The sequence below is a fragment of the Eupeodes corollae genome, chromosome 2 (genome assembly GCF_945859685.1).
Source record: "Eupeodes corollae chromosome 2, idEupCoro1.1, whole genome shotgun sequence".
Taxonomy (NCBI): Eukaryota; Metazoa; Arthropoda; class Insecta; order Diptera; family Syrphidae; genus Eupeodes; species Eupeodes corollae.
The window spans coordinates 99,353,707-99,372,620 of record NC_079148.1 but is presented as its reverse complement, the minus strand read 5'-3'; the positions used below and the strand labels follow the sequence as shown (position 1 = coordinate 99,372,620).

At 32.1% G+C, this 18,914-nt stretch overlaps 2 protein-coding genes across 3 annotated transcripts in view; one reads left to right on the top strand and one right to left on the bottom strand.

The window, feature by feature from the left end:
* Positions 1 to 16,487, top strand: part of LOC129948337 (coagulation factor XII) — an 87,304-nt gene extending 70,817 nt beyond the window's left edge. Inside the window, exons 3-7 of one of the 2 annotated variants that reach the window (XM_056059297.1) lie at positions 5,445 to 5,708; positions 9,605 to 10,216; positions 10,291 to 10,657; positions 10,748 to 10,950; positions 11,605 to 16,487. In XM_056059297.1, coding sequence (XP_055915272.1) covers positions 5,656 to 5,708; positions 9,605 to 10,216; positions 10,291 to 10,657; positions 10,748 to 10,950; positions 11,605 to 12,079 — 1,710 coding nt within the window. In that variant the 5' untranslated portion in view covers positions 5,445 to 5,655 and the 3' untranslated portion in view covers positions 12,080 to 16,487. Of the gene's footprint in view, positions 1 to 5,439; positions 5,709 to 9,604; positions 10,217 to 10,290; positions 10,658 to 10,747; positions 10,951 to 11,604 lie in introns of both variants that reach the window. The other variant, XM_056059296.1, reaches the window with a different exon arrangement.
* Positions 1 to 18,914, bottom strand: part of LOC129948348 (peptidoglycan-recognition protein SB1) — a 154,034-nt gene that overhangs the window by 130,023 nt on the left and 5,097 nt on the right. The gene's annotated exons all lie outside the window — the stretch shown is intronic.

Below are 18,914 nucleotides of genomic sequence, written 5' to 3'. Positions count from 1 at the left end.
TGAGGCTATAATTCTAATTCCCTTTCATGTCTTTAAATAGTTTCTTCTATTTCTAAATTTCTTTCAACTCAGCAGCTGAAGTTTTAACAATGTTGTGGGGTGGAAAGTGTTTAGTGAGATAAGTAAATGATATGTATGATTTTTGATTACCGACGATTAGTGGTCGTCATATAAATTGTTAAACTTGAGCGGTTCCAAAAAAAATGTACATCACTTATGGGTTTTCAAATATTAAAAAAAAAAATAATAAGGAAGGAGAATCGTTTCCTTTCGCAAGTGTTTAACTTCTAAAGGCCTTGCAAATGAGAGCGAACAACGAATGGACGAACAAACGTGATTTTACACATTTCAAAAAGCCAATTTGAAATAAAAACACATTTAATTTATAATTAATTTGGAACTAATGTTAGGATAATGAAATTTGAATTTTGTTCTCTAAAATAAGAACATTTTGTAAAAACAATTTGGTAGTACCGAATTGCACTGAGGTTGCTACGAACATTCCATCCACACTGCAACGAATAAATTGTTCGCTCACAACATAACCTCAAAATTATACCACTCTTGTTTTGTTTTTGTGTGAAAGATAATGCATGAGGAAAATATTGCTAAAAGGGTAATTCAATTCGTCGCTGTATGCGAATAAAAATAAAGCCTATGTGAAAGAAAAGTCAAATACGCTAACATCGAACAGTTCGCAGTTCGTAGCTCGTGCTTAAACGCTTACTCGCAAGAAAGAAAAACTTTTGACTTTTGTCCATAGGTCTGTTAATTGAATGGCATTCAAATTTGTAACCTAAAGAGATTTTACTTACGGTCGATGCTAGGACTATTTCGTTAAAAAATGTTCATGAAACAAAACAATATCAAAATTAACTTAAAAATTAAACAGTTTATACTGGCAAATAGTCAAGAACAAGTTAACTGAATTTGCTTGCTTTTTTTAAACCAAAGAGTTTTGACTTTAAAATGCATAGAAAGTTTTTTTTTTTAAAACGCTAAGGTACGCTTATGGTTTTTGGTTCTTTTAAAAAAATTTTTGGAAAAAAATGTTAACAGTATTAAATTTAATACAACTGCGAGTTACTTGAGCGTAAGGTTTATGTGGTTATTTGTATATAATTTTCAGCAAGTAAAATTTAATTCACATTTTTATTTTAATAATAAGACTGATAGTCGCCCAAATTCCTTTTTTTCTGCTGAAAATGCAAAACAATAGTTTTCCATAAAATAAAGATGAGTACTTAATTTGAATCTCGGTTTAAAATTATACTATTATATTATATGTGCTCAAACTCAAAAACACCCTTTTTCAAAATTATTTTTATATTTTCTATAACCGCTATATGATCAAAAATTGTTTTTCAACCGTTCTGAGTTTTTATGTTAGGAACCGTCTTTGCATTAATGCTTTAGCTTTCTTTTAAGGTCAAAGTATGGCAACTGAAGACTTACAACTAGTAAGGATTGTGTGAAAAATAAGTAATATACTGCACATTTTAAAACAGAATATTGAAGATAACTATTGTACATTTGGAAAATTATCACGATAATTAGCCGTGTGTTTTGGTATTCCATATATGGTACCTACAGTGAGAAATTACCAATAAACCGATCTGCAGTAGTCCGGTTTTTATATTTGAAAGTTGATACAATTGAATATTTGCCAGAATAATTTATCAAAAAATTTCAAAAAATAGCGAAATGGAGACCAGGGGTGAAATCGTGTAAGCTTTATTTTTTATATTTGACTATAAAAATCAAGAAAATACATACGTCTGTGTAATGTGATAGTCGATTTCAAAGTTTTAACCAAACAATATTGGACATAAAATAAAAACTTCAAGTAGGGTGTTTGTTCGTAGACTACTACATTAACATGTGGTGTTGAAGCGAGCTTGAAGCTCGCCTAAAATCTTTATATACCTAAATCAAGTTGAAAAAAGTTGAGTCAAAATGTTTGAAGAAAAACCTGTGCGGAGGAGTTGGTTTTACAGATAATGCGTTATGGTCTGTTTATTTGCATGTTTGTGTACAAAAAATATAGTTTTGTTTTAATAAAATATTCTTATATGGCCTAAAATCCAAGTGCAGAATTGGCTTTGCTAGCAATTTAATGTCTTAAATATTCACTTAATTGAGAAAAAAAATTAATAAAATACTAAAACTAAACTATTTTTTTTTGTCTATCAAACAATATAATTTATTAATAAAGTTAATTGTAAATGAAATCAAAAAACACGCATAGAAAATCATTTCGGGAATGCGTAACAATAACAAGTCACAAATATGATTGAAAAATGTAGGGTATTTAACCCCGGTCATTACTTAATACACCGTATTTTATATACAAAATCTAGTTTCAGAAAGGATACTAAAAAATTATTTATAACTATAAAAATGCAAAAATAGTTTGTCCAATACCGCGCAAGTCATTTCAGTAAACATATCGATAATCGATCAAAAATAATTTTAAAAAAACGCAGCCATTCGGTGTCAAATGTCAGTCGAGGAAGAGAACAATAACAAAGCCGGCTGTGAGAGTTTTTTTCGTCAAATAAATAAAATGTTAAGTACCTTTCTATTCATTATTATTTGTGAGCGTACATTAATAGTCCGTCATTCAGTAAACGTATTTATTACATTTAATTATTAATTAAATTCTCTTTTACGACTCGAAATAACAAAGTAACCTCAAATATTATCCTGTTGACAAAGTCAGATCGCATTTAAGATGGCCGCCGTGAAATCGTCACTTCGTGAATTCTCATTTCGGGAACGTTCCCGGACATGATTTGACGTATTTTCCTTGTAGAAGATTTTGAATGTATTGTTTTCATTATAGCTTATTTAATATAGATACATAATATACCCAGGTTATTAAACAAAGCTTAAATTATGTTCTTTGTTTTGTTCTTGTTGATTTTATCAAACTTAGAAAAACGTTCCCGAATTGATTGTTTTCTATAAGATATTCAATACTAAAAAATATTACTAAAAAAGTATAGAATTCTGTGCATTGCCCTGTCAAAGTTTATTAATATACAAATTTTAAAACTGTATTTTTTTTCATAAAACCAATTTTGAAAATTGCAACCTTGGTGATTTTGAGCCATATAGTGCTGAAGTATTCAGTTTTCCATTGTTTAACACGAATCAAACTATCTCACTTACACTTCATAAGAAACATCGAAACACCATTTGCATTTTAGATAGTGCTGTCAAACTTAATCATTTTTAAAATCTTCTTCTGCGGTGGAAACACCAAAAAGATTTATATAATCTAAGCTAAGATAAGCCTTCGGTGGAAAATTAATTATCTTTTCTATTGTTTTCTCCTGCAAAATAAGTCCAGTTAGTCCTTTTTTTATTAAAAAAACTAAATAATGTCAGTAACAGTAACAGATTGATTTGTTCCCCAAAGGAAAACACATGATTCCAAAAACTGCTCAACGAACACAGCCATCGAGATACAAATGCAATATCAATCGTACCAACATTTGAGAATGAAATCACATAAGATCCATTCGAGACTTGTGTAAATGTCAAAAAGCCATCCGTAGTGAGATTCTAATTTAACTTTTATCGGTAGTACCCATACTTCGGACATTGTTTTTATTATTCGTGTAAAATCCTACTATACTTTTCATAGATTTTCCAACAAAACACAGGTATTGAATGTTATCGAATTTTAAAGGGTTTTATCTCAAGTTGGATGCAAACTATACCTATCAAAAGTTTTATAAAAAGTATAATTTAACATTCCTAAAACATTTTTTTTTTAATTTTTTGTTTGAATTAAACTGCTAATTCATAATGCACTAGGGTTGGTTTGTACCCAAAATGAGAAACAAAGAATTGTAAGTTACCATTACCTACATTCTTGTGCTAATTACCGGCATGCAGAATTATAATAACGATTTTCATTTGTTCTTTTGAATCTATACCAATCTAAAAATACCATTGATTTTTGTACAACTTTTTCGCAAGACACAATGTCACTGAAGAAGACATTCATTTATGACACATTTACTCGAGTCTAAAATTATTTTTATAATTTAGGTAAATATACTATTTTTTGTCTTACTATCAGAATCGTGTTGTTTCAATTTAAAACGCAGCAATATATTTTTATTGCTGTTTTTCATTGGATACTTCATATTTCCATTAAGCAACTGATTATTTGTGGCAAATAGAACACCATTCTATGTGTTATTTAGAAAATAGGTTTTATTACTTGACTTATTTTCTGGTACCTGAAAATAGGTATTCAGAAAAAACTAAAATAACAATCGTTTAAAGTTATCACGCATATAACAGTAGTGCACAACTTTAAATTTATGTAGTTTTCCCAGTTTTCGACTATTAGTGTAAGGCGCCAGTTATAGCTATCATTGGTTTTCATCATTGAAAACAAACATTGGAATTTTGTTGACAGGTCATTTATGCTATCATTAAAAATGTCTGTCATTGAAAATTTGTTCCTGATTCAATGCCACCGAAAAATGTTTACTGACAGAAATCTGTCATTGGAATTGTGTGAAATTAGAACACAAATCAGTGGAACGATTCGTTTCGCTTCTGAACATAAAAATATCAGCTGTTAAGGAAAAGGAATGTCCGTCCCGAAAATAGAAAAATACACTTTTAGCGAAAAATAAATGTTCAATTGCACTTTTTTTTCTAAAACAAAATTCTTTATGTGATTTCTGAACGATCATCAGTCCATAATTTTCATTCAAGTATTGATTCAAAAATGTTTCCGGATCGATTTCAATGATAGCTATAACTGACCCCTAAGCCTAATTTTGCTGCGGTTTGAATTCCAGACGTAAGTCAAAAAACAGACAATTTACGCGCTCTGCAGAGTTACACACGAAGGTTTTGAGGGTTAAATACCTTAAATTAACCAACAGTTTTGAAATTTGTATGAAATTCAATCTAACTTGTCAGGCACTTACTCTAGTTTTTAACTATGGAACTTGGGAGTATATTTAATTGAAAGACTTTAATAAGAATCCATCTAACTTAATGTCAGCCTAATTACATTTATTTCATATTATTCTTTCTTCTCTATATAAGTATGTCTACGTTATATGATCTTTATTTTTAAGATAATTCAAGACATTCTTAAAGTAGAGGTAGGTAAATACAAAACCACTTGATGATGGATATACCACAAATCCATCCACCAACCAAATGAAAAAAAACATCATTATGGTTTTAATTCTGTGCTACATTGTTGGCACTCCATACTCCATGCGCTAACCGCATAAAGCCAGCTTCATATATCCAGCTCAAACACTTCAAGACACTATGATTGCAGCAACCACACAAAAATGGATTAAATGTCTTTCTTCCTAAAAACAATTCAAATAGCAAAAAAAACAGTAATTCAACTTCAACAATTCTAAATAAAAATAAATACAATCTTTTCAGAATAGTCATGTCCACAATGCCCGACTAAGAATTGGAGGAGAAATCAAAGAAGCCCTTGGCATCACTACAACTTTGACGGGTCATGATGTTAAACGAGTACATAAACATCGCAATAGATGGCGCTCAAGAAAACGATCAGAGAGTTATTTTTCTGCATGGACACCTTGGTCAAAATGTGATAACTTATGTTACAAACGAAGGGAAAGGTATTGTAAGATGAAACGAAAATGTGGTTATACAAAACATGTTGAGGAAAACCGATGTTTGAGGTAAGAAATAATTTAAAAATTTCATATAGTATGTAGCCACATTTAGATAGTTAAGTATTATGATTATGATAATATTATTGATTTGCTTTTTTTATTTATAAAAGATAAAAACATTTAAATTTAACTCAACCACATAAAAATACTTTTTGTATTTACATAATGTCACAACAAATGTCAAGATTCAAAAAAGATTCGTTTCAATTCTGCTTTGCGGTTTTGTAAAATGTTTCATGAAATCTTCCTAAAATCATTCATCTAAATTTTCTATCTTTTGTATGGAAATCATTAGCAAGGTGTTGCTCATATGAATCGCAGGACTTATATTTTAATTATAACTACTTCTCATACGAATTTATTATAATCTTTCCAATTTTCAAATTGAAAATGTTGACATTTCTTGAATTGCTTGACGTTTCAAGGTCCCAAGAATCTAAATGAAAGGTTTATAGATTGAAGTCTGTACGATCTTTTTCGCTTCCATATTTCAGGGACCAGAAAAGATACCGACATTTCAGATATATTTTGTGAAACAGATTATAACATCAAAATATACAGAAAAGACTTTCAATGAAAATTGAGCGGGTAGCTATTTTACCATCGACGTTTAAAAATCTGATTGAACCAAAATATCACTCTGACCAATAACGCTAGCGACTTCAATTAAATTTAATATTATTTATTGTCACGTAATTATAAGTTTGTATTATTCTGAACAAAATCAACAACAATTTAGTTTATTTTGCGAAAAAAAACATTGTATTACCTCTAAAATCATATTATATCAAAGTATATGGTATCATTTTAAGACAAATCTATGTTTCAGTTTTTCTTCCAAAAAATAATTTATAATATAATATACTACATAAAGTTGAAAAAGTTGATCTTCAATCGAATATCTTGTCAGCAATTATAGATTGGCACCTTAAGAGATGATTTATCTAATTTTAAACCATTATATCATCTCACTATCTCTTAACAATTTGCTAAAGTTAAAATCACGGAATGGCTACTTTAACTTTTAGCAAATTACTTATTATAAATGACATCTGTTCAATTCATATCAAAAGAACAGTCGATAGAATGGTCCAGTTTACACTTGGGAATTAATTAATAGGTCTGTTTTAGCTTCTTTGCTCAGTTTATTTTCACAAACTGTCACTATTAATAGGCTTTTCACACCAAACCCAAAACCGGGTTTTCGGCAAAAAGTTTTAAAAAACCCGAAAATCGTTCACTCCGAACATTTACACGTTTTCAGTTGACATTTAAATTTGTTTAACACCTGCTGTCAAATTTTGTATTGACGAAAAAAACATTTCAGAGTGAGCCGCAGAACTTTCGATATACTCTGCAATGAACTAAAGGATCTGGAAATGCAAGATACAAACTTTAGCATTATGTAGGTACTCCCAGTATATCACCACCCACCGTCTCGGGTGCGGATAAAATGAAAGTACTTCCTTTCACACAGTGAAGATGTTCTATATGGTATGTATTCTCTCAAGATTCAATTTTTTGAAAATTCTTGAAGTGCGAACTTGTATTGTGGCCGTTCAAGCAGCTTTTAGGCGGGGTTGAGAAGATTCTGAACGATTTCGTGTAGGTCCTTATGGCCGGAGCAGAAAAGGTCAATTCCTAGTTCCAGATTTGTACCAAAATCACACTCGTCTGGCTTGTCCAAAGCACTGAGGATCTTCTTGATGTTGGCATCGGTGTCCATCAAGGGGCGATAGGCCACTGTTGTGGTTTTATTCACTGGAACAACGATTCCCACATTGTGGAATGTTTTGGCGCAAATTTTCCTTGCTCGCTGCGACTTAGAGATTTCCTTTCATACTTATTCCCCTCCACAAATGAACTTATCGTCTTTCTCATATCTTCCAAACCCTTGTGATTGAACGGAGCTACCAGGAAGTAAGCGAAAGCGTGGAACATATTTGTGACGATGAGTTCGAAGACGCATGAGCAAGTCTTCATCGTCCTTGGGGTCGTCACACGCACACCAGTTGCCAGTTCCGGCAGTGAATTCCGGTTCCTTGCTTAACAAAGAGCGTTCGAAACTCTGGAGGACCATAAAAGAACCACCAGTACCGCAAGTTTGTTTAGTTCAACTTTGAATTGCAACTAGTTTTCGAGAGGTTTTATATTACATTTGTGGATAACGAAAACTTGAGTTTTCGATGTAAGTTTTCGACGAAAACCGATATTTTCCCGAGAACCGCGGTTTGGCTTTGGTGTGAAAAGCCTATAAGACATGTTCGGATGTCAATTTTAATAAAATTGAATCAGCAATTTACTCATTTAAAATTTTGGAGTATCTAAGTAAATTGCTAAATATTAATCAATTTTCTAAAAAATTTATTAAAATTTGAAGCCCTAACCAATAGATTCTTTAAAATGTTGGCTTCAAAATTATTTTATTTAATACAAAAATTTTGTTTTTATTATTTGGTAAGAAAAATCCAATTTTCATTTTTTCATAAGAAATATAATCCTTAAAAAATGCTACTTAAAATTATCAAAAATTGGTTTTCGACTTTAACAGATTTTGAAATCCAACTTATTTTATCATATGCAAAATATTGCTTTTTTACTTTAAATTAAGTTTTTAGAAAAATCCTTAATCCACAAAAACAATTAAAAACTGATACAAAATAGTTTTTGACTCAAGTATCTTGAGAACAAAGAAAGATGTTGATTTTAAACTTTTTTTTTTATCTTACACAAAATATTGTTCTACCGTTTTATAAAACTTTAAGAATTATCAACAGATCGGCACAAATGCTCCAAGTTGGGTGAGGTCACTTTCCGCTTATGCGCGCCACTTGATTTGCGGTCTTCCTCTACTGCGCTGTCCTCTCGAAAAACACCTTTTGACCCAAGGTGCTTTCATCCGCTTTTGTTCTACTTCTTCCCATACTTCTGCACCGTATAGCAGGACGGGGATGATAAGGGTCTTATATAGCTACACTTTGGTCCTTCGAGAGGCGGCTTTGCCACTGAATTGCTTTCTTAGCCTAAAGAAACAGCGGTTAGCAAGAGTTATTCTTCGTTTGACCTCAGCGCTGGTATTGTTTTCTGCGTTTATAGAGGAGCCTAGACGAAATCCTTGACTACCTCAAAGTTACGTCTGTCGATGGTGACGTTTTGACCAAGACGTCGATGTTGTAGGGCATGTACTTTGTTTTGCCCTCATTAACCGTTAAACCCATTTTTGCCGCCTCTGCCTCAATACTCACAAAAGCCCCATTGATATCACGCTTAGTTCTACCGATTATGGTAATGTTATCAGCAAATGCTAGTAATTGGACAGACTTTTGAAAGATAGTGCCTCTAGTGTTGACGTTTGAACTCTTCACTATTCTTTCAAGTACGATGTTAAAAAAATCGCATGACAGCGCATCACCCTGTCTAAAACCTTTTTTGACATCGAAAGGTTATGTTTAGTTGTTTCCAAACTTTATGGATCAGCGTGAATTTTCCATGGTCATCCTGCACAAACGGACGTGTTTGGCAGGGATGCCAAAACTAGACATGGCTCTATACAGCTCTTCCCTGTAGATGCTGTCATATGCGGCCTTGAAATCGATGAAATGATGGTGGTTGAAGATTTGGTGTTCTTGGGTTTTTCCAGGATTTGACGTAATTTGATTGACAGTAGACTTTCCTGGTCTAAAATTTAACTTTACTTTTGGTTTTTAATAAAGGGACTTTCGATTATGGCTGACGCAACATATTGAGCTTCCCGGATTGTATGGGAAAAGTTCACATTTAATGTTTGAAACAGTGTTGTATTTTCTTATTTGCATGGGTTATTAATCAGGCTTTAGGAATTTATATCACAATAACATTACCAGAAATTCAACAATATGATTAATTTAATATTTTCCTGCTAGATGTCATCTGCCATATGAGTATTCCGAAGTGACGCAACCCACACACCATAATGGACCATTGCCAATAAATTCAATAGTCAATGTCCATCAAATACGACTACCAGTATTTCAAGAGGTAGACAAATCCAAGGACAAAGTATCATCGCCTCCTGATGTTGCTGATGACTTCTATGCATTTAAAAACTCAAATCGTGGTAGAACTAAGAAAAAACGAAAACCAATACTAATCGATGTTGATGACTATGAAGATCTAGAAAATGAAGATGAATATGAAGATCACAATAACAATAACAGTCACCGTCATTCTGAAAACTACATCGGAGTGGCAAAGTTAAAAGGACGAAGTCTTAGCCAACGAAAAACTACACGAAATATTACACCCGATACGCAATTATTCGAATACGATGATTCCGAAGATGATTCAAGTAGTTCGGGTACTGAAGATTACGAAGCTGAATATGCAGAAGCTGAAGACTTTGAATACAAGAATTCAACACAATTATCTGCCAAAGAGAAGAATGTCATTGATTCTGTGCCACTGCATCGAAGGGTTTATTCGAAGTGGAGTAAGTGGACAAAATGCACACCCAAATGTACTACTCGTAGATATAAGTAAGTTCTAACAGCCTTAGACTAACCTTAGTCCAACACTGTATATATAACATCTTCCCTCTTTGCTGTTTCAGAAAATGTCGAATACGAGAACAATGTGGCCGAGAAGTCCTACGTGAAATAGCCTACTGCTACACGGAAGGAAGTTTCTGCCAACAATGGTTGCAAGCTCAGCTTCAAAAATCCCAGCCATATGAAATACGACCAGTAGCATCACACCGAAAAGACTCAACCCAAACGTCAAATTCGATAGTAAGTGATTTTATTATGAGCAGCAAAGGCTATCGCGGCCCTGAATACACCCCGATGAAACTCAAGTGTGGAATTGCGCCGATTAAGAATCCAAAGCGAAACATTTATAGTATGCTCAAGATAATTGGCGGAAAGGCAGCTAGAAAGGGGGAATGGCCTTGGCAAACTGCAATTTTTAATAGATTTAAGGTAAGGTGTGTCATATTCAAATTATTACTGAATTGATCGACTCTTTTGTAAGCTAAAGTATTTGCTATACGTTTGGTTTTTTATTTTTAGGAGGCATTCTGTGGTGGAACTTTGATTGCACCTCAATGGATTCTAACTGCTGCACATTGTGTGCGAAAGGTTTTGTATGTTCGACTCGGAGAACATAATCTCGATTATGATGATGGGTCGGAGTTGCAGTTTAGGGTTGCCAAAAGCATTAAGCATCCTAACTTTGATAAAAAGACCGTTGATAGTGATATAGCACTGTTGAGGTATGTAAATTCAGAGAAAAATAAAGAATATAGTCGATTTTACAGATACAGGGTCATACATTTTTTGGTTAAAACACACATATTCGATTCATTTTTGGTTTTATTTAATTACAAGGTTAAGACTTTGCCATAGTGAAAAACACTAATTTGGGAAATCTTCTGATTTAAGTGCTTGCCACTTTTTCGCATATTTCGGGCAGTATCTCGTCTATAAGTAGTACGCGTGGCATGATGGTTAGTGCGTTGGACTGTCATGGCATCTAAAGTTTTTTTTCACAATACTGCCTCTTGTAATGAATTGACAAATTCTCCAAGAGTAATTCTTGTCATGAAAAGCTCTTTCTCAAATTAGCCGTTCGATTCGACTTAAAACCGTAGGTCCCCTTTATCCCTGACAACAGTACTCGTACACAGGAATGGTTGAGAGTTTTAAGTCACTAGGCCCTATAGTTCTTAACCGACTTTGCATATAAAACGCCACATTACGTCTACGGCGAACCTAACAGAAAATACTACGCAGCTTGCATTACAAACAATGAACACTTACCCAATCTCTTAAACTAAGTTCCTCTCCAGTTCTTGCAATAAAATTAGAAGCTTTCTTTGAAACTTTTTATGTTTGATATTTAAAATAAGTATTTCTTCTAATTCAAGGTTACCAAGGCCAGTGAACGCTACCACATGGATGGGCTTCTCGTGCCTTCCAAGACCCTTTCAACCACTGCCCAAAAATATGGATTGCACTGTCATTGGATGGGGCAAACGAAGAAATCGCGATCAATCTGGCACAAGTGTTCTGCATCAAGCCGAAGTGCCGATCATACCAATGGAAAATTGTAGATCGGTTTACCATGATTATACCATTACCAAGAATATGTTCTGTGCTGGACACAAACGAGGACGCATCGATACATGCGCTGGCGATTCGGGTGGACCATTACTCTGTCGGGACAGTACAAAACCTAATCACCCATGGACAATATTTGGTATAACCAGTTTTGGTGATGGGTGTGCGAAACGCAACAAATTCGGTATCTACGCCAAAGTTCCCAATTATGTTGATTGGATATGGTCGGTTGTGAATTGTAATGGCAATTGTAAGCCCGGCCAAACTCCAAAACGATTTTAAGTATTTTTTTTTATTTTTAATATTATTTAGTTTTTTGTTGTATTTCGATTTATAGATAAATAGATTTAAATACAATAATACTAGAATCAAAATTGTATACAGCATGATTAACAAATAACTCAATAATTTAACTGGTGTTATGATCGTATATCACTTTTATACAGGTAATAGTACTTTTCCAGTCATGACATTTTCTTAGCTTGGATATCTGCAGTCTACTTTCGATAACACTAAACGAAATATGTATATTAATAGATTTCAGTTTATTGTGCCTTACATCAGTCCTTAGAGTCCCTAGAGTGTATATTTGGTTCTTAATGCAAACATTTTTTCCAATAGAATATGATTTGTTATTGTGTTGCTTTTTGTATGGTGTCAAAACAAGTCTCAAAGTAGCAGTAAAAATTTAATTCAAATTTTTAGTGAACTTTTTGAATAACAAATTAGTTTTATTGAGGAAAAATTATCTCTGCAATGCTTTTAACACAATTTTTACCATTTGTCAACACATACACATAATAAGTCAATCTGACGGATAAAAACTTTTCAAAATAGTTTACAAATTTGATAGTAAATCAAAAGTAAATCAAATAATTTTACCTAACGAAATACAAAAAAAAAGTGCTTTTGTATATTTGCAAAAGACTGAATATCAGAAATAAGTAAAGAAAACTTAAAATAAGCCGCCATTGACTGTGCCTTCGTTTTAAACATAAGGGGTTTAATATGCAGTCTACTGTATTCCTTAAATGCCAAATGAGACTAAAGCAACAAGCTAGTTTTTCAGAAATGTCACTAGTCTCAAACTTGGAATTTGATTTTACTAACATTTAGTTGTACAGAAAACACATGTGTAAATCAAGGAGTAATAAAGTTCGGCTCTCAGCTGAATGAAAAAACGATCAGCTGGCATTTTAGCATATTGCCTGCGTTCAATCTCAGAACGATAGGGTACCTTTCGGATGCCTTTTTTTAAGTGTTTTACGTGTAAAAGAACAGCTGATCCAAATAAGCAGGGATGTTGAAAAAGAAATCCAAAGTTATCCAATATCCATGCCTACGTGGGTATCTGACATTACTTCTAATCCAACGTATGGACTTAATTTTATGGAACTTGAAAATTGAATTTAAATTTTTAGTAAAATTCCGGTGAACTATTAAAATTATACGTTGGAAATTTTGTTGTATAATAGTTGACCTCGAAACCTAAATTTTTGTCTGGTTTATGTGTCCCTTCAATAAGGTATCTGAAAATCCACCTATCCAGTTCATTTTATTCAACTCCAGATTGGACGCAGCCATTGGTCGCATTCACAAAGCTAGTGACTACGTAGTCAAAATTCAACTAACTTTTTGTGTTATTACTCTCAGACTTTCTGTATGCTGCGTGTTTCGCTTATTTTCTTTTGAACACCCATCCCATCAATCTCGCATTATTACACTAGGATGTTTTTCGGTTGCGTGTTTTTGACACTTCTCTTTCACTTTTTGTTCTCATCCACAAAATCAAAGTGTGAAAATAATTAAAGAAAACTGCACTTTTTACTTCAGCTATGATTATTGACATCATTAATACGGATAATAATTCCGAAATGTTGTTAGAAGTTTAAGACCTTTGTGAGGATGCTTTGAAAATTCCCAAGCAAAAGAAAAAAAGGAATTAGATTGAAATCTGGAAAATCAAATGAGGAACCATCGTTTTCAAATTATATAAGGACGAACGAAGAAACTTTTAACCTGCTTTTGTCGTTCATTGAAAACGACATTAAAAAAATACAATTTTAAAAGACAGAAAAGTTGGCTATCACTTTGTTTCAACGGGTGAAACATTCCAAAGCTTAAACTACCAAGCTAGACTCTTTCAATCATTCCTTCATTCAACAGCTGATTGTGAAACACCAAATCAGTGCCCACTAACTTTGTAGCTGAAATTTTTACACTACGTCTGAGGGGAAATTAGATTTAGCCAATCGGAATCCATTGACTACGTAGCCACTAGCTTTGTGAATGCGACCGTTGACTCTGAACATTATAGTAGAAGAATTTTTTCCTAGCTTACTTTTTACACAACTTTATTGAAAAGCAATTTTTTGACAGCGGGCAATAGGAAACTTAAAACTTGTCTTACCTTTGTCCTTGAGTACTATAGCCAGCTTTGCAGTTTCAACAATTGGCAAAGTGAGTATTTCTAATATTTCAGAAATGTCTCAGTTTTCAGAAAAAATATAAACTCAATTTGTTTTACAAATTTCTCATTCTTGTTGTGAAAACTCCTAGAATTAAATTTGTGTGATTCGATTTATCAATTATTCTTATCCATGAATTTTAAATATGTAAAGGGTGATTTTTTAAAAAAAGAAAAGAAAAGTTAAAAACAAAAAACACATAAAATTGAGAAAAATACATGAAATATTTATTTGAATCGATAGTACGGTCCATATAATTTAATGTTTAAAGATTATTTTATGATTGACCTTGACTGCGCCTCGAATGGTCCATCCGCTTAGTCAAATTTTGGCAATCTCTTTCCAATATTTCGGCCAGTATCTCATAAACATAGTCCCAAAAAATTGCACAAAGGCGTTAAATCGCACGATCACTGAACTCTCCTCTCAATAAGTCCATTGTTGAGCTGCAACGTTACGATTCACATCATCATTGAAGAAGTACGGTCAAATGATGCTACCAGCCCATAAACGGCACCAAACTGTGACTTTCTCTAGATGCATTCGTAGCTCTTGCAAATGCATCTGGCTGATATTCACTACAAAATCGGCAATTCTGCTTATTTAGGTACCCATTGAGCCAAAAATGAGTTAAGTCTCTGAACACAATTTTTGGCACGATGAACTTTCTTAACATTTTGATAATAAAGTTCAATAATTCCTTTGTAATACGATTTATGGTTAAATTATAGACCAAATTGAAGATGTTTGACAGTGAAACAAAACACGAAACGTGCGTCAGCTGTTTAATCCAGTGTTTCCAAAAAGACAATAGCTAAAAAATCACCCTTTACATGCGTACGAAAAAGTTAAACACAAATTCCAATTATTGGCTGAAACAATTCTGAGCAGTCTTAAAAGTGTGAACTTGCTAAGATAGCTAATTTGCATCAACAATACAAATTTTGCAAGAAATTTAAAATTCGGAAGTATACTCAAGGACACGTTTCACGGATTAGCACGTTTTGATTAAATTTAATAAATTTAAAAAGCAAGATTAAGATCACTTATTAATTAATAAATTTGAAGATTAAAATACAAATTTAGAGCGAATTTAAGGAAAAACTTAATTGGCTCTTAAAGTTAGACCAAAACCGATAGTAGATTATTTTAATAGATAAGGATCGAAAGCTATTTGGAGATATTATTCTCTTTTTAACTTCATTCCTTCTTTACATTATATGATGTATTCACTAAAATGCGAAACCGATACCGTTGTCAAGCACAAAGTAACGAAATAAGTTCACGAAAACTAAAACTCCTTAAGTTTGGATATCACAAACGCGATATGCACTACCTTATTATATTAAAAATGGCAGAGAAGTTTTTCTAAATCTTGCTCTAGAATAAAAATGTATTTTTGTTTTGTTTAAATAACTTATAGAATCTCATTATCAATGAACTAAGAAAATCTTAACATTAAATTTGTACTTATTTACAGACAACCAATTTTGCAAAGAGGTAGCTGTGAAAGTATACAAAATGGGCCTAAAATAAATCATAGACCAACCTATACTTAAAAATATAAAATATCAAAAAATTATTTAGTTAATATTGGCAGCCAAAATTTTAATAGGCCATTAAATTTTATAAAATTAAATTTCTACTATCACCTTCATTTTCTTAGTTCTTCGTTTTGGTACTTAAATAAGTATAAAGTCATAAGCAAATAGGACTGAATCCACAATCTCGAGGGAATTTTCGTCATCCCGGAATTCTTCTTGCCTTCGAAAATATTTCTTGTTTCTGCTTCTTGGAAATGAGTTCCTCTAGGACAAATATCTGATACGATAATAACCAAATTGTACTGGAATTTCTTTTCCCTGTATCAATAAATTCCGATCATTGTTTTATTGTTGGGGGAAATTTGTATTCGCGATAATCCCCAATATTATGCTTATTTTCCAAAAATTGTATTTTCATTTCTTTTCAAATTGGATTTCATTATTATTTGTTTGTCGTTGTGTAAAGTAAATATTTTTATGTATATGTGTGTGTAAATTTAAATCTTGTAAATAACTTTACTTTATATACTAAACAAAATTAATTTAATTTAATAATTTGATTATATTTTACCTAATTTAAGTAAATTTTACATTAAGACGAATATGACTTTAAAGAAAATAAAAACAGGAATAATTGTAAAAGAATAATTTATTGCACAATGTACATATAAAATTAAACATAATAAAAACATTTTTAAAAACACATTTTTTCTTTTTATAATAATAAAAAAAAAACATAAAAATTCTTTCAAAATACCTTCGAAGGAGAAGAACCTAAAAAACACTAATCTTAGAATGCGAGCGGGGCCACATGTGACAAAATTTTCAAAATAAACAGCAGCAGAAGCAGTAGCAGCAAATGGCACTTGAGTGGAAAATGCAATCCAAGAAGTCGTTATGTTATAGTGCCTTACGATTTAAACATCGTCTATACCGCTGCTGTCGCATACTTGGGCGGGTTCTCGTTTTGTAAGTTAGTTCCTATGGTAAAAGAAAATGTGTCATCTCTCTTACCATATATACGTATAGGTAGGTAGATAGGTGTTTAGAGGTATGTATATTGTATTTGAAGTGTTTTCCAAAATTAGACATAGACGTAGACAAATAGTGTGAGTTGAAATTTTGGAATAAATTTATTTTTAAACAATCCCTCAAAAGTTGTTGTTTATTGTTGACATATTGTACGTTGTGTTGTGTTGGCAAAATTTATGATTTGATTTTAATTTTAAGTAAGCTTGCTCGTTTGTTGTGGTTATTAAGGAACCACGATTAAATTTTAAATATGAAATGTAAACATTTTTAATTCTATGTAGGATGATAATACAATCGTCTTGCCGACGGCCGGCGAAAGATGTAAAGACTAGCTGTAGTAATTGTTTGCATAGTGCAAGTGCATTTTATTACAAAGATTTTTTTTTCTAATTCGATGCGTTAGTCTTACAATAAAAGATACACGCGCACATTAAAAAAAAAACTTGTTCTAAATCATCTTTAAATTCGAAGTGAACTCTAAATTCCAAAAGTAATGTTTAGAGTTAACTTGAAGGGTTAGACTTTTTGATAATTTTAAACGATATAAAGCATGCTTTAACACTAAAAACTTGTCTAATGTTGAAGGCAGCAATTTTTTTTTGTAATACAATATAAAATATTTTTAAAAACTTGCATTCGGTCGACCGTCAAAAAAAAAAGAGTGTGGTCCAAAGTGTTGGACTGCCATGTTAGGCAAATCATTTTCTGCTCACAAGATCGCTCGTGAATTGGCTAAATGTGACTTAAAAAAAGGAAAAAAGGAAAAAAAGGATTTGAACAAAGGACCTCTCGATATGCAATGGAGTATTCAACCACACCTTCATTAAAAAACCCTACAAAATGCTCTAGGTTACTCTTAAAACTTTCATTAGTTAAAAGATTTTTTTTTTTAGTTATTAGTTATGTTAACTATAATCGGCTTTATTGCTTAACCGAAAAATGTTTAAAATTTAGCGCCGTATTTTTTTTTTTAAAGCAGATTATAAGCAATTGCCAGTAAGTTGAACAAATCTTAAGATATTTTTGGAGATTATTGCGCTGGATGTTATAAAACCATTTGATAAAATCTTGCATCGGCTTTGATGAATCCCTTCTTCTTGTCGGGCCGTTCAATACAAGGAAAGGGTTATTCAATACAACCTTAAATTTTTTTATATGACCGCACCTTTTCACTAATCATAATATATACTTAAAATCTAAAAACTTAAATTAGACTATTGAAAAATATTAATTTGCAATTTATAATTTTTATATTATCATTTGGTGAATCTATACAAGAGTGAAATTTATTATAGATTTCATATTAATTAATTTAAGGTGCTATGTACCCCATAGTTTGATCTACTAAAATTAGTATTCAATGGTGTCTGGAGTCTTATATTTGAATGAATAAAACTAAAGTTTAAACTACCAAGAACTGATGGTGATGAAATTTGTCCGTTTATTATTCCAACAATAAAACAAAACTGCAAGTACATCCTATGAATTGTCAAAGACGGAAGATTTATGAAACAAATTCTTTGTGAATAAGGCGGTAATGTTTAAATATCACGACACCACGGAAGAGATCGTAGACAAAAACGCAAAAACCTTTTCTGAATGGCTTCGAGTCTTGTAACGTGTACGTCGTTGAAGGTGACCATACTGTACAAGCATATTCCTGGACTGGTCTCACAAATGAAAAAAAAGTAATTTTAAAACATATGGATCACTTAAATCACGGTCAAAGCTCTTAATAAAACCCAGAACTCTATTTGCTTTTTAACTATGAAGTTAATATATTTATTAAATGTTAGTTTAGAATCTAAGACTATTCCCAAGTCAGAAAATACATATACTCTACTTAAAGGACATTTAAAAAAGACGATTATTATTGCACCATTCCCTGAATAATATTAAGTCTTAGGACGGACGAATTTTGTATGATCGAAACCAAGTCATTTATAAATAAAACAAATAGAATAGGACCAAGGTGACTACCCTGGGGGACACCAGAATTCACAACAAATTAACTTGATCACTCATTACGAAATTTAACACTATAACGTCTATCTTGCAAATATTAGGAGATCC